The sequence below is a fragment of the Nannobrachium achirus genome (assembly GCF_963921795.1).
Source record: "Nannobrachium achirus genome assembly, contig: SCAFFOLD_293, whole genome shotgun sequence".
Classification (NCBI taxonomy): domain Eukaryota; kingdom Metazoa; phylum Chordata; class Actinopteri; order Myctophiformes; family Myctophidae; genus Nannobrachium; species Nannobrachium achirus.
Window position 1 is genome coordinate 37,848 of NW_027664607.1, and position 22,153 is coordinate 60,000.

At 40.1% G+C, this 22,153-nt stretch overlaps 1 protein-coding gene across 1 annotated transcript; it reads right to left on the reverse strand.

The window, feature by feature from the left end:
• Positions 1-122: 122 nt before the first annotated feature.
• On the reverse strand, positions 123-17,990 carry LOC308280894 (uncharacterized protein; the record flags this gene model as incomplete). Its single annotated transcript, XM_080755203.1, has 7 exons — positions 123-168; positions 973-1,270; positions 1,655-1,780; positions 2,248-2,316; positions 3,498-3,602; positions 10,978-11,055; positions 17,786-17,990. 7 exons carry the CDS (start codon positions 17,988-17,990, stop codon positions 123-125), a joined length of 927 nt encoding a protein of 308 aa, XP_080611329.1.
• Positions 17,991-22,153: the final 4,163 nt, after the last annotated feature.

Below are 22,153 nucleotides of genomic sequence, written 5' to 3' on the forward strand. Positions count from 1 at the left end.
GCTCAAACAGGGCCTTACAGAGAGCAGTGAGGGGGCAGGTGCTCAAACAGGGCCGTACAGAGAGCAGTGAGGGGGCAGGTGCTCAAACAGGGCCGTACAGAGAGCAGTGAGGGGGCAGGTGCTCAAACAGGGCCGTACAGAGAGCAGTGAGGGGGCAGGTGCTCAAACCTAAACAAAAGGACACATTATGCATTCACAGATCTTTGGGGGTGGTCTTTTTGTGGGGGTCCCTCGTTCCATCTCACACCAGAAATGTAGGACATTGGATGTCTTATGCTAATAGAGCAACATAAGATGTTACACAATAACTCTGCCCATTTCATTGGACAGTGAAATAAGCAACGTGTTCTCATTACCATGTAAACATTTAAATAATTAACATTTCTCTTTGTAGCCTAATTGGCCATCATTCCCAAATTATTATTCTAAAGATAATTATGATGGTGAAATTATTATTATTTGTCAAATGCTCGTCTTGATAACGACCACAGATGTTAGGCAGGCGTTGAAAAAAAATAGTATCGCATTGGTTATAGAAAAAGTAAAGCAAAAGTATAGAAAAAGTAAAGTAAATAGTAATCTAATACTACTTGAGTAAATGTACTTTCCATTTCCCCCACTGCCAGTAGCAGGGTTACACAGGGTTATGTCAATATGACATCAAGAAGGGCCTGTCAGCTCCTTTCATGGCTTCTAAAGTAGGCAAACCTCCAATGCAATGCTTTGTTCAAGAGTCAGTAGCATTACAAAGAACCCCAAAACCTACCACAGAATGGGATGAAGACATTTCCCCCAGTATTTCCCATTTATTTCCCCCTTATAGTAAGTGTGTTTGTCTAAAATGTAACGCCAGTGCTGCTATTCCAAAGCCTCCCTGAGGCCCTAAGCTAAAACATTTCGGTTGGGTAGATCATGTTGAGTCATTTTAAAAGTAGATCACACATCAAAAAAGTGTGGGCACCCCTGCCTTACAGAGTGTAGAGCAGAAACCCAGAGAATATGTTGTCATTGTCGGTAGAATCATAGAGCCTGTATGTGTTCTCAGCATCACTACGACGTAAACGCATGTCAACTGTGTCCCCTCGCTCCAGCTCCACCACGATGCCATTGGATACATATTCATAATTGGGATGATCACTATGGTATCCACAGTTACGCATGAGCATCTGTCCATTCTTATACAGCCTGATGCACACTGGCAGTGATTTTCGACCATGAGCTGCTGTAAATCTGAAGAAATAGACTCCTTTGAATGGTGCTGAAAAAATGCCTATATGAGAGAACATGCACATGCATGCACACGCACGCACACACGCACGCACACGCACACACGCACGCACACACAATTAGTACAGGTGTGTGAATAAATTGTCCTACCATAACTGTGGACAAGAAGATGATGGTTTCAACCACAATGTCATTCTTAGCATAGATAGATATGTTACTGTATGATGTATTCTCAGTGTGTTGGAACTTGCATTACTGTCCTATTCTGCTCTATCTGTAGCAGATGAGTTTCACTGGACACACAGCTGGACAGTTTAGTCCACATTTCAATGTGTCTGATAGCCTGATGATACTGTATTGTGTTATTAGTTAATGAGAGATAATTGATTGTGTAAGTGAATTAACCTGTCATAATCCCCATGCTTACCTGTAGATGGATTGTATGCGTTGCCGATGTTAGTGTGAACTCTAGAGTAGACCAGAGTGGTTGTAGAAGTATATGGTCCAAAGTCTCCTACACCCAGACCAGCAGAGAAGGCCACCTTTGGTTTGTCTGTCAACACAGGAACATTAACAATATGTTTGTTATAAAAGCTTATTTTGTACTGTTAAACCAATCAAATGTATTAACACACACACACACGCGCACACACACACACACACACACACACACACACACACACACACACACACACACACACACACACACACACACGGGGCTGCATGGTTTGTGATGTGTAATTAATTCTCTGTTGTCATCCAGTTGATGAGCAAAGCCAGAAGGAGGGTGTATGTGGGGGGAAATCGCGCTCTTTCGAACGACCATCATTTCGACCGGAGGGTTAGCGACTCACTCCACAGAGGTTAGGGTTAGGGTGAGGGTTAGAGTCGGGTGTCGAAAAGATGACATGTAGTAACAGCGACACGCTCCCGTATGTGCTGGTGAGTTATGATTCCTGCATTCATTCATACAAACATTAATTCATGTGTTTGAATAAACATCAAGTTACAATACTGTACCTTCATTCTTCAGAAGCTCCACTGCCTCCACACTAGCAGTTAGCTTTGTTTCTACGTTGGACAGCTGAGCTGAAAGCAGAACAACATTAGCATTAATACATTGCATCAATACAATCACATGCTCCTTCATTTGAGTGGATACTCAGTCCCACTCAGGTGTTGCTAAACCTGGAGTGGCTGTAGCTGAATGGTCAGTGAGCCTGCCTAGGACTCTGGAGGTCCCGGGGGTCCCAGGTACGATTCCAGCTCCAGCTATGTGTTGTAGAGTCCATTAGCAAGACACCTAATCCCTAACTGCTCCCCTCCTTGTGTGCAGCACTCAGCTGGGTGAAGCTGAAACTGAGGTTCCCCGCTGGGAGAATAGGTCAGGGATGGGCAACTTTGATGCTGAAAGGAAAGGGCCACTATATTTTCACACACACTCCAGAGGGCCACAATGCATATACAGTCCAAAAATAGCAAAAATAATAGATCTGATATTTTTAAATTGGTATTCTGAAAGTTTTTTTTTTTTCTTTTTCTTTTTTTTTTCAAATGTATGTACAGGTTCTTATGTTACTTATGTTACTTCTTACTTTATGAACTTAAATACAAATGCATTGGACATAAAAAAGACTAGTGCACGCAAAGTGACACTCCTCCATAGAAATGATCTTGCAATAAAGAGACATTTACTCGAAAAAAGACATTTTGATCCCAAGGCTGGCATTTTTCACGGCAAAATAACGCTCGCATGATGGCTTTCTACTGCTTGTTGCTATCACACCCAGCTTCCAAACTAGATCCGGGTCGAGGTTGAAAAAAGTAAAGTGACCAAAAATATGAACCCATTCCCGCCCGGCCCTTCAAAATAAAGCGCCGGCCTATGGGAGGAAGCGGCACGGCAGCTTGGAAAATTCATCCCTTTAAAGTAAGAAGCAGTAAAAGTGTTAGTGAAGGTGTTAGTGAATGTGGCCGCATGTGGCCCCCGGGCCCCCAGTTGCCCATGTATGATATAGGTAATTATTAAACACAAACCCAACTAGAAAAGGTGCTCCTCAGAGCACATCAGGTCTTCCTCGGCACAGTGGATGTGCCTTAAATAATGTTTCATGAAAATGTAACCTTTGTTCATGATTTGAGGCATTTTGTTCACAAGAGAGAGAGAGAGAGAGAGAGAGAGAGAGAGAGAGAGAGAGAGAGAGACAGAGACAGGCAGATGGAGGACAGTGCATGCGTGCGTGCGTGCGTGCGTGTATCTGTAAAAGTACCTTGACTTTCTTTCTTCAATTCCAACACCTGAATTTCAGCAGCAATCAGTTTGGTCTGCAGGTGTCCCACCTGGATTTCTGTGGCACTCAATTTGGCAGCCATTTCTGAAGATAGACAATCAATCAATCAATCAATCAATCAATCAATCAATCAATCCATCATCCATCCATCCATCCATCCATCCATTTATCATTATCATTACAGTATATATATATATATATATATATATATATATATATATATATATATATATATATATATATATATATATATATATATAAAGATGTGTAATTTCCTGTCTTCAGGTTTTAATGCTCTTTTCCTGAAAATGTTTATTTCCGTGTTTCGCCTTTCAAATTTTTTATGGCAATGGAGCTTAGTTCAAATGACAAGAAACCTTGGAGTCAGAGCAGGTCAAAAAAAGCTGATCATGATCAAACAAAGGGTCAACTTGGTTCTCCTGCTATACCACCAAAATGTGGAACGCCCTACTGAAGGCCTTAAGGGCGTGCCAATCCCTAACATCCTTTAAAACCGCCCTGAAAAACCACTTGCAGGCAGCAGCCATTCGAAACTGGTAACAACAAACATAACCTAAAACCACCCTGGATTATCCTCCCCTTGACCCTCCTATTGTGAATAACTTTTTTTTGCACAGTTTTTTGCTTTTCTAATCAATATCTACTGCATAGTACAGTGTTCTATCCGTCTGTCATTCAATGTTATATGAGTTAAATATCTATCATAGTACTGTGTTCTATCCGTCTGTCATTCAATGTTATATGAGTTAAATATCTATCATAGTACTGTGTTCTATCCGTCTGTCATTCAATGTTATATGAGTTAAATATCTATCATAGTACTGTGTTCTATCCGTCTGTCATTCAATGTTATATGAGTTAAATATCTATCATAGTACTGTGTTCTATCTGTCTGTCATTCAATGTTATATGAGTTAAATATCTATCATAGTACTGTGTTCTATCCGTCTGTCATTCAATGTTATATGAGTTAAATATCTATCATAGTACTGTGTTCTATCTGTCTGTCATTCAATGTTATATGAGTTAAATATCTATCATAGTACTGTGTTCTATCCGTCTGTCATTCAATGTTATATGAGTTAAATATCTATCATAGCACTGTGTTCTATCTGTCTGTCATTCAATGTTATATGAGTTAAATATCTATCATAGTACTGTGTTCTATCTGTCTGTCATTCAATGTTATATGAGTTAAATATCTATCATAGTACTGTGTTCTGTCTGTCTGTCTGTCATTCAATGTTATATGAGTTAAAGTTGTACTATGTAACTTTTTTTATAATACAAATCTTAAAATTCTCCTAACTTTTAAAACACAAAAGTTTTAGAAGATCCGCGCCGTGAATTTCAGCCTGTAAAGCCTTCTCTATATGTAAACTGAGATCCTTGCCGTGGACCGGATCTCGCGCCAAAATTGCGTCATCACACTACCGGCCAATCACAGCGAGGGTTATACAACTGCCGGCCAATCACATCGCATCTTGAAGTGGGGTCGCCATTTTGTTGTCGCCGGTTTGTACCATCCAGTCTCTAGGTAATTTTGCCTACCAGGCAGGGTGAAGGAGTGTATCTCTGGAATTACTGAACGCACAGGAACAAGGGACCCCTCCAAAGATAGATCTCAGCGAGGTGGAGGCAGACGCGGGGGTCTGAAGGTACGAAAAACGGCCGAAAGACGCGGACGCGACCGCGGTTCGCTATAGGGCTAATGACCACTAGGTGAGCAACTTACACAGTATGGCTTTAAATATTTATCATAGTACTGTGTTCTATCTGTCTGTCATTCAATGTTATATGAGTTAAATATCTATCATAGTACTCAGTGGCGTAGCCATGGGTGGGCCTGACTAGGCCTAGGCCCACCCATTTCGTTTTTGTGCCCACCCAAAAAAAAAAAAAGAAATTATATATATATTTTTTTTTTTTTATTTTATTACATATTTTATATTTTTTATAGCATATTAAGTCATTTTGATGATAGTCGCATCCTTACAACAACTAAAATAACATAACATCATCATGTGGACGCTAGTGATATACAGTATATAATGTGCAACAAGCGTCCTTCCCTGCTCGCAGCCAAGCATGTCTAGACTAGTGTGTCATGTAATTCTAATTTAGTCCATTTACTTCCTGTAAGTAGTCGACTTAAAAATAAAACCAATTGCTTATATATCATCATATTACGGCAGGGTCTTATTTTGAAATCCACCGTTACAGGAAATGCTTAAGCGTGTTGGGCTACTTGTCAAGAGTTGTTGCAGCCTGCACAATGTATACAGGATTCACGTGGATTACTGACACAAGCTTTTTGACTAATCTAAAGTTCATATTCATGATATGAAAACCATGCTCCTGGGACTTAAAACAATACACAGCGTTTGAAAGCAGCAATAGGTGAGTGAGACTGGTTAATTACGTTCTGCTGGCTTGGCTGTTTTTGTTGTGGGAGAGGGAGAAGCGTCAGAGCTCTGATAAAAAGTTGACGGTGCAATTAAACATTTCGGTCTTTTCTCTTCATAGTTGTTTATTTTGTCTTGCACCAGTGACTAGGCTACTGGGTCAGTCTGTAATATCTCTCTGTGATACATTAGCGTTGTGCTCCGTGTGTATAGTCTTATACTAACAGGAGTGTTGTCAATTAAAATAAGCATCTCATGCCGTCATGTTACCGGCTTCTTCTCTAATATGCCATTCTGTTTTTGCACGGCTGGAATGACCCGCGCATCACTAGTGGACGCCACGCATGAATTGATTATTTAATCATGCAAACCCGACCCAAATCGCACCAGAAGACCCGATCCGACCCGAAAAACATGGATTTTTTTTCGCGCGCCGTGCAATAGCGCGGCGCGCGGAAAAAAGATCCACACCCAGTTGGGCCCAGTTCCACACCCAGTTGGGCTCAGGCCCAGTCGCCGGTTCGATTCTGTCTACGCCACTGATAGTACTGTGTTCTATCTGTCTGTCATTCAATGTTATATGAGTTAAATATCTATCATAGTACTGTGTTCTATCCGTCTGTCATTCAATGTTATATGAGTTAAATATCTATCATAGTACTGTGTTCTATCTGTCTGTCATTCAATGTTATATGAGTTAAATATTTATCATAGTACTGTGTTCTATCTGTCTGTCATTCAATGTTATATGAGTTAAATATCTATCATAGTACTGTGTTCTATCCATCTGTCATTCAATGTTATATGAGTTAAATATCTATCATAGCACTGTGTTCTATCTGTCTGTCATTCAATGTTATATGAGTTAAATATCTATCATAGTACTGTGTTCTATCTGTCTGTCATTCAATGTTATATGAGTTAAATATCTATCATAGTACTGTGTTCTGTCTGTCTGTCATTCAATGTTATATGAGTTAAATATCTATCATAGCACTGTGTTCTATCCATCTGTCATTCAATGTTATATGAGTTAAATATCTATCATAGTACTGTGTTCTATCCATCTGTCATTCAATGTTATATGAGTTAAATATCTATCATAGTACTGTGTTCTATCCGTCTGTCATTCAATGTTATATGAGTTAAATATCTATCATAGCACTGTGTTCTATCCATCTGTCATTCAATGTTATATGAGTTAAATATCTATCATAGCACTGTGTTCTATCTGTCTGTCATTCAATGTTATATGAGTTAAATATCTATCATAGTACTGTGTTCTATCTGTCTGTCATTCAATGTTATATGAGTTAAAGAGAAGGATCTCAATTAATGGAAATAAGCTTGTCTTACCCGAGTTTGAAACTGTACCTTTTCCTTTGCAAAACTACTAATAAATACTTCAATCAATCAATCAATCAATCAATCAATCAATCAATCAATCAATCAATCAATCTACAAGCTCAATGTTCTGCCATTCCACTGGATACTGTATCTACTGTCTTTCCAAAGGCAGGACATGTGAAGTTTTGAAATGACACAGCTGTAAATATACTGCAGTTAAAATATGAAACGTGTTAAACACATTTCAAATTGTACCTTTACAACATCTTGAAGGGGGAGGTCTAAAACGTGAGTATATTGGGGGCCTACTTGCAACCAGGGGTGTCTTTGAGTGAACAACACTTAACAGTCATAAAAAAGAAAGTGCTAATTGTGGGCTCGCCTATAAGGCGAGCACACTTTAGATATTGTCATTATTGTGGGCTCGCCAGTACCTGGCGAGCACACTTTAGATATTGTCATTATTTATTTATTTATTTGTTTATCTAGTAAGTAGACGGGATTTTCGGTTCCTTTCTACTCCTACATACTTAGTGAGAAAATGAAAATAAAAACATCAATGTGTTCAGTTTACAGTGGCGAAGTGTGCTATCATTTTCTATAGCAATCGGCCAAATGGTGGCGCTGTAGGAAGCCTTCGAAAGTGCGATCTTTGAACAGGTATAGCTCATGCTGTGTTTTAGGTACAGCCATGAAACCTGTATACACGTATGCGTCTCCTCATGCCGAACAACTTTTACCCTCTAACTTTTGACCTCTGACCTTTAGGTCTCCCACAATTCGGAATTATATGAAAAACAGTAAAAATCTATCTCCTCCTGGGATTTTCGCGTCAAGTGCACGAAACTTTTTTTCACATGAACTTTGAACCTATATCTACACAGGCTATGTGGTGAGAAGTTTGTACGTTAAATAATGATTTTTTAATAATTCAATATATGTTGCGGTTTTATGCAAATTATTCTTCGGCCTCTAAATCATACATGCAAAGTTACACGTTCATGGCATTTGGCAAAGATGTGGAGGGTTAGTCAAAGTATCACTGAAACCAATTTTATTCCAATTGGCCAAAGGGGGGCGCTATACGAAGCGTCTGAAAATTCAAACTTCAAACAGGCATAAGTCATGACTCGTTTCGTTTGAAGACATGCAACTTGTTACACGCGTGCTTTGACTCAAGCGGAAGACATCTGTGTTGTTGTTAAGTAAGCTCCGCCCTTCGATTTTCCGCCATTTTGAGCAGTTTGTAAAACGCGTAAACCCGCTTTTATTCTGGAATTTTCGCGTCACGTGCACAAAACTTTTTTTACGTGAACTTTGGACCGATATCTAAAGATCTGTCAGATCGGATTTCTTTAACATTGAAACATGCTTTTTTAAATAATTCAAACAATATTGCAGTTTTATGCAAATTATTCTTCTGCCTCTAAAACATACATACAAAGTCACATTTTCATGACAAAATAGTGTAGAGGGTTAGTTCAAATATCACTGAAACCAATCTTACCCCAAATGGCCAAAGGGGGGCGCTATATAATTTTGAGCAGTTTGTAAAACGCTTAAACCCGTTTTTATTCTAGGATTTTTTTTGCAATTTGCATGAAACATTCTACACGCAATCTAAGGACCTTTATCTAACATGCCTATGAAGTGCACACAAAAAAAATATAAAATAATAATAATAAATCTAGCTGCAAGCAGCGATAAAGTGGCCAAAGCCAAAAACACCTCAAATCATGAACACAGCCTGCAATGTGCGTGAAATCTTGCAAGCACATTCCCAATAGGTCAAGGAACAGATACCACCCTTCTTACATTGGCCTGTTATAGCGCCACCAGCGGGTCAACTTTTGCACAACACATTTTTGGAACAAAATGGACCAATCTTTGACGTCAGTAACGTCAAAGAGAGCACTGCCTGCGATCTTGACATTTTGTACTTTTATAGCCATTGTTTTCTGGCTTGAAGCGAGCCCACAATTGTTTCGAAGGAACAATATTTTTCTAGTTTCTATACTATACTATACTATACTATATCAACTTCTCCTCAAAACTTCGGTTCCTTTCTACTCCTACATACTTAGTGAGAAAATGAAAATAAAAACATCAATGTGTTCAGTTTACAGTGGCGAAGTGTGCTATTATTTTTTATAGCAATCGGCCAAATGGTGGCGCTGTAGGAAGCCTTCGAAAGTGCGAACTTTGAACAGGTATAGCTCATGCTGTGTTTTAGGTACAGCCATGAAACCTGTATACACGTATGCGTCTCCTCATGCCGAACAACTTTTACCCTCTAACTTTTGACCTCTGACCTTTAGGTCTCCCACAATTCGGAATTATATGAAAAACAGTAAAAATCTATCTCCTCCTGGGATTTTCGCGTCAAGTGCACAAAACTTTTTTCACATGAACTTTGGACCAATACCTATACAGTCTATGTGGTGAGAAGTTTGTACGTTAAACCATTAATTTTTAATAATTCAATTCATATTGCGGTTTTATGCAAAGTATTATTCTGCCTCTAAATCAAACATGCAAAGTGTTACGTTCATGGCATTTGGCAAACATGTAGAGGTTTAGTCCAAATATCACTGAAACCAATCTTATTCCAATTGGCCAAAGGGGGGCGCTATACGAAGCATTTGAAAATTCAAACTTCAAACGGGCATAAGTCTTGACTCGTTTCGTTTGAAGACATGCAACTTGTTACACACGTGCTTTGACTCAAGCGGAAGACATCTGTGTCGTTGTTAAGTAAGCTCCGCCCTTAGATTTTCCGCCAATTTGAGCAGTTTGTAAAACGCGTAAACCCGCTTTTATTCTGAAATTTTCGCGTCACGTGCACAAAACTTTTTTTACGTGAACTTTGGACCGATATCTAAAGATCTGTCAGATCGGATTTCTTTAAAATTGAAACATGCTTTTTTAAATAATTCAATGAATATTGCATTTTTATGCAAATTATTCTTCTGCCTCTAAATCATAGATACAAAGTAGCATGTTCATGGCATTTGGCAAAGATGTAGAGTGTTATTCCAAATATCACTAAAACCAATCATACCCCAATTGGCCAAAGGGGGGCGCTATATCATTTTGAGCAGTTTGTGAAACGCTTAAAACCGTTTTTATTCTAGGATTTCTTTTTAGCAATTTGCATGAAACATTCTACACGCAATCTAAGGACCTTTATCTAACATGCATATGAAGTGCATACAATAAAATAATAAAATAATAATAATAAATATAGCTGCAAGCAGCGATAAAGTGGCCAAAGCCAAAAACACCTCAAATCATGAACACAGCCTGGGATGGTCGTGAAATCTTGCAAGCACATTCCCAATAGGTCAAGAAACAGATACCACCCTTCTATCATTGGCCTGTTATAGCGCCACCAGCGGGTCAACTTTTGCATAACATTTTTGGAAAAAATTGACCAATCTTTGACGTCAGTAACGTCAAAGAGAGCACTGCCTGCGATCTTGACATTTTGTACTTTTATAGCCATTGTTTTCTGGCTAGAAGCGAGCCCACAATTGTTTCGAAGGAACAATATTTTCTAGTCTACAATTTAGTACCTCGCAAAAAGCCTGGACTGGCCCTCATCCATCCATCCATCCATCCATCCATCCATCCATCCATCCATCCATCCATTCATATTTTTGAATAAAAGTATATATTTATACAACCTGCATTCTGTCCTTTCAGTTCGTCCACTTGGTTGGCACAAGCAGCAGTTAGCTTTGTTTCTACGCTGGACAGCTGAGCTGAAATCACCACAACAATTATCAGTTAGCATTAATACATACATTACATTAATACAATCACATGATGTTTCATTTGAGTGGATATTGGATCCTCTGGGCTCTATTTTGATTGTCTTAAGTAATAAGTATTTCTTCCTATCGCCAAAATAAAATGCCTGGGTTTCCGAGGCTAAGTAATAAGTAGCCTACCAGCTTATGCCTTAAAGGACCACTTCACCTCTGGGACAACCAGATCTTATTGGTCATATGATGCTGCATCATATGACCCGCGAAAAAATAATAGGCCTAATATTTTTTTTTTAAACGACAACAACAGGCAACTTATTTTTGCTATGTTTGATTTGTTATTTTCTTATTTAAATAAAAAATGAAATCTTCCCCATAGGGGTGCTGGAACACCTGCAGCACCCCTAGTTCCCATGCTGTTCCCACGCTCCTGCACAGTGGCCACTGTGCCAAAACATCACATTCACTTTCTCTTTCAGCAGTGTGGAGATGCGCGGAAGCAAAGAAAGTCACCACAGTTTGATTTGATCATTGCTTGGTCAATTATGAAGGGATTTTAAAAATTAAAACGTCTCCATATTGCTTGGGAAGTCTACTTCGCAGATAAACCGTGGTTTGAAAACGCTTAACCATGCAGCAGTAGTTCTTTTCTGCTGAGGAGGGGGCGGTGGGGGGCCTTTTGATCGGCGGGGGCCCTACGCAGAGTGCGTAGTCTGCGTATACGGCCCGCCGGCACTGATGCTGAAATACTAAAATATCTAGAAACACAGATTGAACACAAAAAATAACTCATGATTGTGTTGATCGTGTCCCAAACAACAATAAAATAAGATCTGGCTGTCCCAGAGGTGAAGTGGTCCTTTAACTTAAAGGCCTGTCCATACTGTATCCGACCACCGCACCTTTTGGTCGTTTAAGGTCCGGTTCAACTACATAATTACTTCACTAACATCTTCTGAAAAGCATTACCCCGTATTAGAGTAAGCTGCATGTCAGAAAGTCGGAACTCTCCGATGAAAAGTTCGGTGGTCGGAGACAGTATGGACGGGCCTTTAAGTTAAAGGTCCTATGACCCCCTCTCCTCCTCGGCTCTGCCCTCCCCCTGCCTCTGTCTTTCTCCTCCCCGCCCCTCTCTCTACTCAACTCCACCCCTCACCCCCTCAGGGCCTCTCCTACCGGCTGCAAGCTTATCTGCTTCTCTCACTTCCATTTTTATGGAAAACCTTTACTTGGCCTTTTATTTATTTATTTATTTATTCATTTATTTATTTATTTATTCATTTATTTATTTATTTATTTATTTTTAACGGGGAGGTACAGGTACCTATATCACAGATGGATCGATGTTTGCTCTGCATTCACCGCAATCACAATGCCATACACAGCCCAAGTTATGAGGAAGTAACCTCTACATAAATTGTCCTTTAATTGTAAATATGGGCATATCAAATATATTTACCCATTCAGATCTCTTGTTTACATCAATATCCTATAGTCTATTTATGCTTATTTGGTCTAATAATGACAATCGCTATGTAATGTATCGCTATGTATTTTCTGCAGTGGCTGGGTCCGTATGGCTGGATCCCAGCCAGCTATAAACTGCATTTTGTCCTCCCCCCACCCACACACACACACGTGGGCACGGCAAGCATTAACACGCTATGATAACAATATATATGGAGGTGGGTTTCTAAACTGAAGCATTTAGCCAAAATATGTTGCTATAACTACAGAAGGTCTTGAGACACAACGTGAAGTTGTTCTGCATCGCTGCACTGTTGGAACGGCACATTGTGGTCTAAATTTAACTCCGGGGGGGTACAGATGTAACCACAGGGATCCCATCCCCTCTCGCTCCCGGGGTAACAAAAAACACCCGTGCATCGTACAGATAGAAGATAATTCCCAATAAAGCGTTCAGGAACGGCTGATCATCATGCAGCATTGCAGCTTGACTGAATGTGTGCCAGACTGTCGTGTGCGTGTGTGTGTGTGTGTGTGTGTGTGTGTGTGTGTGTGTGTGTGTGTGTGTGTGTGTGTGTGTGTGTGTGTGTGTGTGTGTGACCACTTTGGGTTGGGACCTATAGTTTGAGAACCACTGTGGTGATTAAAGTGATCCCTGACTAATACGACAAATATGCCTTAATACATTATAATTGTCCTCTATAACTACAATGTAAAATTAAAAACACCTCTCAATTATTTTATTTCTTCTAGAAATAGCGAATCTTTCACGATCGCAAGTTGATGATGTCATAAATGTCAAGTGTGATCTATCCCTATGGAATTTATGGCATGCATGTGAAAATAAAAACAAACTTAATACTTCCTATGGTTAATATTCATCAAATCAATATTTCAAATGTGTTTGTGTTTTGTTTTTTTGCACATGCATGCCATAAAAATGACACATGACATTTATGACATCATCAACTTGCGACAGGCATTTCCCCTACTGAGTGAAAGATTAGCTATTTCTAGTAGAAATACAATATTTAAGGTGTTTTTAATTTTACATTGTAGTTATAGAGGACAATTATAATGTATTAAGACATATTTGTCGTATTAGTCAGGGATCACTTTAAAGGACAACGTTTTTTTTTTTTTTCATATTTTAGATAAATATGTATTTTTAGACACAATAGACCCTATTCACAGCCCGCCCACGCATGCGCACTCAGCGAATTTCTCAGCAACTTCCTGGTGCTGACATCAGCTTTGGAGGGTAAAATAACATAGAAATAGCTGGACTTAAAGCCAACAAATCATTATTTTGAACGGTAAAGTAAATTATAACGCTTTTTACTATCTTGTGTTCTTGATCATGCTAGCCGTATTTTATACATTACTATTCGGAAATTGCATTAAATTTGCGATTTCTGTGTTAACTCTATGGGATATTAGTAGTTTTTCCCCTTCTACCGTGACGTCAGCGCCAGGAAGTTGCGTAACGTGAATTCGGTCTATAAGCCCATTCCCAAGATGAACCACAATCCTTCATGGTCAGATGTGACTTATGGGGGCTAGTAGTGTTACTGTAAATCTTAATAAAGAAATTACCGGCTTATTGTGTCTAAAAAGACCTATTTAGCCACTTGTACGCATGCCCCCATGCACTGAATTCAAAGTCATTAAAATCCCTAAAACTATAGAAAGCAATAAATTAAAACATTTTAACACTCATCTTTTATTTTCTCTAATTACTAGGGGTGTAACGATATAGTAACTGTATCTAAATATCGTTTTTAACTTAAAAAAATGAAGTATATCAAAATGAAAACGGCTAAAATCGAATCGTATCGTTTTATTTTGTATCGATACTACCTACTTGTGCATTGTATTTAGTATTTTTAAGAAGAAAAATGAAAAAGAGGGGTTTAATTACTTTTCCTTTCCATATAGCTACACTGGTCTATCGATAAATGTGTGTAATCTCTGGGTTCATGTCAAGGTGCAGGTTTGTCAATATACTATGTCCATGTATTTGGCAGATAATCACTGTGTTTACTTATTTATATCTGTAGTGATACGCGGAAGCGGGGATTGAACCCAGGACTCCCACTCGCCAGTCCAACGCACAACCAGTCGTGCTAATAGGGCTGAGCCCGATTAGCAGGGCTGTTGTCGCTGGTTCATGGCTGGGTGCTACATATCCATAATAATACATCAAAAAGACATATTACCTGGGCACTTCAAAAATGACTACCCAGATAAAATAAAAAAACGACTCTGAGGAAGACGAAAAGTGGAAACGTCAGTCACCCTGTCGCTCTAATAAATGAACGTGCAGACCAGTTGAGTGCTCCATCCTTTTTTATCTGGGTAGTCATTTTTGAAGTGCCCAGGTAATATGTCTTTTTGATACATTTCGTCCTTGTTGAGCACCAACGAGTCCTTCTGCCTGACTGCTGGTTGAAGCGCGCAGACATCTCCTACTTCCATAATAATACATGTTTCCCTTAAAACCTGCACTATCCACACCTTTCACACAGATTTAATTTGACAAGAGAGCGAGGCCTCAACACCGCCCCTGGTAGTGACAGCCAATTTTTCATGGCAGCTAAAAAGGCCACATAACAGAGAGAGAAAAAAGCATAGATTATATAATATATATATATATTATATATATATATATATATATATATATATATATATATATATATATATAATATATATATATATATATATTCACAAAAAAGTGTATCTAGTGGTGAAAATAAAGTTTCCCCAGAACCACACTAATTATAAATTATAAACCATGAAACATGTTAATAATCGGGGGATATCTTTAGAAATAGTGTCAAATCCTGGAATAAATTCCTTACCAAAAAAAATCTTCACCAATGTGTTTGTAAAGGTGTCTAGTAACACATCTCACAAAGACTGAAATTCTGTTTCCCTAGGAAAATCTTTGACAGCTAGGGTAATTCTGGGTCTCATTCACTCACTATACACTATACTATAGGGGAAAAAATCACTCCCAAAAAATATGCTTTAAGTGGGATGTGAGGGGTCTAACTAGGTGTTTTTGAGCGGTGGAGCCGTCTCCTATACGTGGCCGCATGTGTGGGTATGTATGTATGTATGTATGTGTGTGTGTCTGTATGTAGCCTACAGTACCTTTTCTGACCACACATGTTAAGGGAGGGGCGCTGTTGTTCAGGCTGAGGCCAGGCACACTCACACTCGCTCGCTCGCTCGCTCGCACGCACGCACGCACGCACGCACGCACGCACGCACACACACACACACACACACACACACACACACACACACACACACACACACACACACACACACACACACACACACACACACACACACACACACACACACACACACACACACACACACACACACACACACACACACACACACACACACACACACACACACACACACACACACGCAGCCTCCACCGCTCAGTTGACACGAGTGTGATTTTTAATTATTCCGAATCCATTGCAAGCATTTGTTTTGCACCAAAAACATTCCTTGGGCTAGAAATGGACCCCCATACCACTGTGACCACTGTGAAAAGTGATGACTCATCACTAAACCATCATTTTATGGGCTGTTTTTAACCCAATGAATGTTTTTTTTGTGCAAAACAAATGCTTGCAATGGATTCAGAATAATTAAAAACACCTATTTAGACCCCTCACATCCCACTAAAAGCATATTTTTTGGGAGTGATTTTTTCCCCTATAGTATAGTGTATAGTGAGTGAATGAGACCCAGAATTACCCTAGCTTAGGGAAACTGAATTTCAGTCTTTGTTAGATAATTACTAGACACCTTTACAAACACATTGGTGAAGAAATGTTTTGGTAAGGAATTTATTCCAGGACTTTTTAAGATATCCCCCGATTATAAACACAATTCAAATTGTACCTTCACAACATTTTAAAACCATGTTTTTCACAGCTTAAAGGAGAGGTTCATCCCCAAAATGACTTTTTTCCTATTGAGTTCAATAATATTTTTTTTTTGTCATATTCCGAAGACAATAACTTCATCACAATAAATGTACCCCCATTTGGGTCCCCATCAATGGGGGTAATTTTACTCAAATCAGTTTTTAAAGCGGTGAAAGCCGCTTCCAAGGAGTGGCTTTGTGTGTCCCCCACGTCCATATATGGTCATTCCAGTCCAGAATGAACAGGTTTTATCTGTCCCGTACATCCAGAATATGTGTGTAACGTCCGTCCCGGTCTGATGATTGGATGATTAAAAATGTCCAATGAGACCATACTTTGAGGATTGGTCAAGCTTCACATGACAATTCGGCCCTCCAGATAAAATCATTCATTCATTCAGAATTGGAAGAATGTATAGATCACAGAGTTCATAGCTCTAGAACACATAGAATAAAAGTTCACCGCTTCACTTCGAACCGAGGTTTGATTTTTGAGCGGTGCTAACCGCTCCTATAGACCGCTTTTTTACCACAAATGATGATGACATGAGTTCGCTAGACCAATGAAACACTTCGATTCTGTTGATCTGTCCATGATGTCATAGTCACAGAGGCACTCGATTGGTTCACCCTGATTTAAGAACGCGTTTAGGCCGCGTAAAATACGTCATAACGCGTTTAGGCCGCGTAAAATACGTCATAAAAAATTATTGAGCGGTGCTAAACTTGAATTTCAAAATTATATTAGATGAATATCACTTATAAGCGATAAAATAACCACACTTTTAGACAGACTGTGGAAAATCTTACAGGTTATAAATGATAGGCAGCTAATACAAGTTTAAAATACAAATGAACAGACTTTGAAAAACTAAAATATTCATCTTCTGGCCTCTTCTCGCCTCTCTGGAGGCCTCTCTGGAGGTAAATAAGGTCACTTATCATTACACTATGACACTCTTACAAGCTACAATCCGTAGCTTGGTCAACTAACTGATGAGAAATGACAATAAAGACTTATATAGTCTGAGCAGACCTCTAGACTGACATCATACACAACAAAAAGAATATTGCCATGCATGCCTATCAACACTGATTTGCGCAGGAATTAGTTTGCACCGCTCACTTTGCACGGGTGCGATTTTTAGTCCTAGGAATGCAAAAAATACAAAAAAATAAATAAAATAATTATAATAATATTATTATTGAACTCAAGACTCTATTCTATGGCATGAGTAATGTATAGAAAAAGGTCATTTTGGGGGTGAACTACTCCTTTAACCATGTAGCTAACCTGCATACCTTCCATCTTATGTTTGGTGACGTTCAGCTCCTCCTGAATAGTGTCCTCGAACCTCCCCGTGTCTTCTTGTACCAGGTTCACATGGTTTATGACATTGGTCATTTTAGCCTCTAGGAGCGTCATCCTCTGTTCCATGGTGGAGACCTGAGCCCCACACTCTGACCAACACAACAGCAACACTAGCAAAGCTCCACACTTCTTCATGATGACACCCACACACTGTAGGTAGGTAGGTAGGTAGGTAGGTAGGTAGGTAGGTAGGTAGGTATGTAGGTAGGTAGATGGGTGGGTAGGTAGGTAGGTAGGTAGGTAGGTAGGCAGGCAGGCAGGCAGGCAGGCAGAGCAGGTAGGCAGGCAGAGCAGAGAAGAAACTCAACTGTGTAGTGTAGTTTAGTTGTCCTGGTATTGTATTGTTTTCACTGGAGGGAGGAGTGGAGAAATGTGTTTAGAGACCTAACATGGATTGGTTGGATCAGGAGGGGCAGGAATGAGTTTTTATTGTTTTTGGAAGACACATACATGCATCATGCCTGTTCCCCATGAGAGAGAGAGAGAGAGAGAGAGAGAGAGAGAGAGAGAGAGAGAGAGAGAGAGTCTCAACATAATGCAAGCATGTGACATGTACACAGACAAGACAATGGAAACCATGGCAACCAGGATATGGAAAGTCTGATAAACTCTGATAAACAACCCAGAGTCGTGCATGTGAGTCTCCCTCACATGGAATGTCCTCCATGTTGATTTGGAAACAGACTCCTTGTTGTTGATATTATGATATCTTTATCCTTTCTAATACTGTTGCTTGTTATTATTAGTTCGTATTTCATGATCGGTCGTTTTGAGTCCTGGCGCTGTCTATACATTGGTTAATTTATGCTGAATGATTCAACTGAAAATATAAATAAATATGTTAAAAATGTAACGTTTGGCTCACCCACCGCCTATGCCAAAGAGCTCCAACTCTGGCCAGTGTTTTTCTGATGTCTCCTGATCATTCAGCGTCTTTCTTCAATAACCTGCATTCAGTTTTCTACGACCAGCAAGGCACTCACACATTAGGCCTACATCAGCATCTATTACAATTACAGCTTTTGCATCATTTTGCATCAAATCACATAATGCAAGCACTGCCTTCCAAAAGGCCTCAGTCTGGTATGATCCAGTCTGTTCTGGTTTAGACAGACATACAGAGAGATATTTGTAATAACTCCAGTTAAAGGTAGGATAAGTGAATTAATTTAATTAAAATAATAACCAAATGTGTCTATGTTCTGATAGTACTAGTTACTATAGTGTTTGGTCCATATTTGGACTTCAGCCATATCCCCTGTGAGGAGAAAAAAAAAAGCTGGATTTCAAAAACTGGTGGCTGACAAATTTTCCTTCAATCAGGATAGAGTGGGGCCTTCCTCCAATCATGGTCGAGAGGTGACGGTGGCGCTATCCGGCGAGCGTTCGCTTACCTCGCTCCGTCCTTTACTGGCCAATAAAAATCCACCGAATCCACTTGTTGCCAATGAAAGCTCTCCCCTGTGGTGGATTTCTTTCCAATCAAAACGCTCCCGTCACCTGTCGATTAGCTACCAATAAAATCTGCCTGCCTGTCCATTTCTCCTCCCCTGCCTCCCCCAATTTTTTGATCATTGCAGGTTGCTGTTCCGGTCTGGGCCCAAAGAGCCTGGGCCCAAAGCATTCTGCCACCCAGGTGGAAGAACGCATTACTGCATGTCTGGCCGACATCTCACAGAGGATGTCAGCCCATGCACCACCTCAAGCTGAACCCGGACAAGACGGAGCTACTCTTCTTCCCAGCTAAGTCTTGCCCCATGCAAGATCTCACTATTTCCATAGATAATGCATTGGTTACTTCAGTTCCAACTGCTAGAAACCTTGGTGTGGTCCTGGACAGCCAGCTATCATTCAAGGCACACATTGCATCAGTCACCCGGTCCTGTAGGTTCACACTCTATAACATCCGTAAAATCAGACCTTTCCTCACCCAGGAGGCAGCCCAGCTCCTCATCTAGACATCTGTCATATCAAAACTTGACTATTGTAACTCTCTCCTCACTGGTCTCCCGGCATGTGCACTTAAACCTCTCCAACTGATCCAAAATGCAGCGGCACGACTGGTCTTCAACCAGCCTAAGTTCTCACATGTCTCCCCCCTTCTCCACAGCCTCCACTGGCTCCCGGTTGCGGCCCGCACTGAATACAAAACACTGATGCTGACCTTCAAAGCAGCCAAAGGTGTGGCTCCTCCATACCTCCAAAACCTGATCAACCCCTACAACCCCACTCGTTCACTTAGATCAGCACAGGGATGCTGACAGAACCCTCGCTAAAAACCAGAGGGCAAAAATCCACTCGTCCGAGACAGTTTTCCCTCCTGGCCCCCAAGCTGTGGAATAAACTCCCTGTCACACTAAGGCCGGCTACACACTGTCAAGCACAGACAAGCACAAAGTGCTAGTGAGAGTTGTGTGGGGGGAGCGGGGGGCAGAGACAGCACAATGCATTCCGGATGGAAGTCACATGGTTTGAGTGCTTGTGAGAGTCCTGTGGTGTTGCTTAAGCACAAGCACACAAGCACACAAGCACACACACAACACGCACAGGGACTGCTGTAGGCAAGCATTAGAGGGCAGACAAGCTGCACTTGATGAGACAGAAGGGCAGGGTTCAACTGCCAACCAATAGGACAGAGAGGCCATGATGCAATCCCACACAGGTGTGTTCACTTGTAGTTTGAACCCCACAGCAGCAGAGCCTGTCTGCACTGCAGTGACATGAAACCTCCATTTCAGAACGAAAAATATTATAAATAAATTAAAGTTAAGTGTGTGTAACAGTAAACATTCGACAATAACAATGAATATTACAAATATTTCTTTACATGTCATACATGGTGACAGTGATGCCTACACAGATGCAATTGATTGAATGTGCTATTCATAATAAAATGTAAGCTTTATACAGTGGTGAAAAAAATACTCAAATTCATTGCTTAAATAAAAGTATCAATACTGAAACATACAAATACTTTGTTAAAAGTAACTTTTTTAAATAGCAGATCTACAAGCTCACAACGTGTCGCATGGTGGCACGCTGTGAGCTTGTAAATCCATTTTACCTGTCACCAAAAAGCAGCAGGTACTCTGCCTTCACCCAATGACACCTCCAAAAGAACTACATGGCCAAATACCATATCTGCTTCCTCCTCAAGCAGAACCGCCCACTTCCGCAAAGCATTGTGGGAAATGTATTCTTTTTTGGAACAGACTTTGACTGAACACACAACTTTGACTGAACTTTAAAAAAAAAAGTGCGTCTCAGTGTGAGTGCAGCCTTAGAACAACGGACTCACTCGCTAGCTTTCGCCGTGGACTGAAGACTCACCTTTTCAGACTCCACCTAAACCCTTAGCACTACTGAAACACTCAATGACCATACATGAAGCTAGTTAGCATTTGCTTTTTTTTTATAGAACCTTTTTTTCTTTTCTGATTATATTGTTTTTTTTCTAGATCGATATTCATATGCATTTGTTATATTGTTGTTGATGTACTGACATATTGTCTAGTTTATTATAGTGATGTTTTATCTGCTTATTGTAAGTCGCTTTGGATTAAAAGCGTCTGCTAAATGCCTAAACTGGAAACTGGAAACAGTACTTGCATAAAGGTGTGCATAGAAATAACCGGATACAGTATAGGCGGGCTCTAGACAAGATCTGAACTGGATAGTTGACATCATGTAATTGGGTTTGTATGATCAAAATAACAACATTATAATGGTGTGTAAAAATACATTTACCACAGACCAGGCCAAATCTTTGCCACGGACACAAATGTCTGTGTACGGACAGACCCTGCGTGATGTTACAGTCAGATGGCTTCTAAAAAAAAGATATGGCCATGGTGGGATGTGATGTGTGATGGGCATACATAAGGGACAACATCTCGCTTAGACGAGTCTTGCACAAAAGTAGTGAAAATAGCAGCCCACAGAGCATCAATGTGTTGTCAGCTTGTAGATCGTCGATTTTCACCATGTTAGCGGATCTAATAGGCCCAAGAACACGTGGCACCCTTTTCACATTGGCCTATATCGGGGGTCAGCAACCCGTGGCTCTAGAGCCGCATGCGGCTCTTTAGCGCTGCCCTAGTGGCTCCCTGGATCTTTTTCAAAAATGTATTAAGGGAAAAAGATATATATTTTTTGTTTTAATATGGTTTCTATAGGAGGACAAACATGACACAAACATTCTTAACGCTTTCCAATGCTGTAAAAATGTGTAGAATAAATATTAAATGTAATGCTCATTATGTATTTTGTAGCCTACTTAGTCATTTTGACAGTTGGCT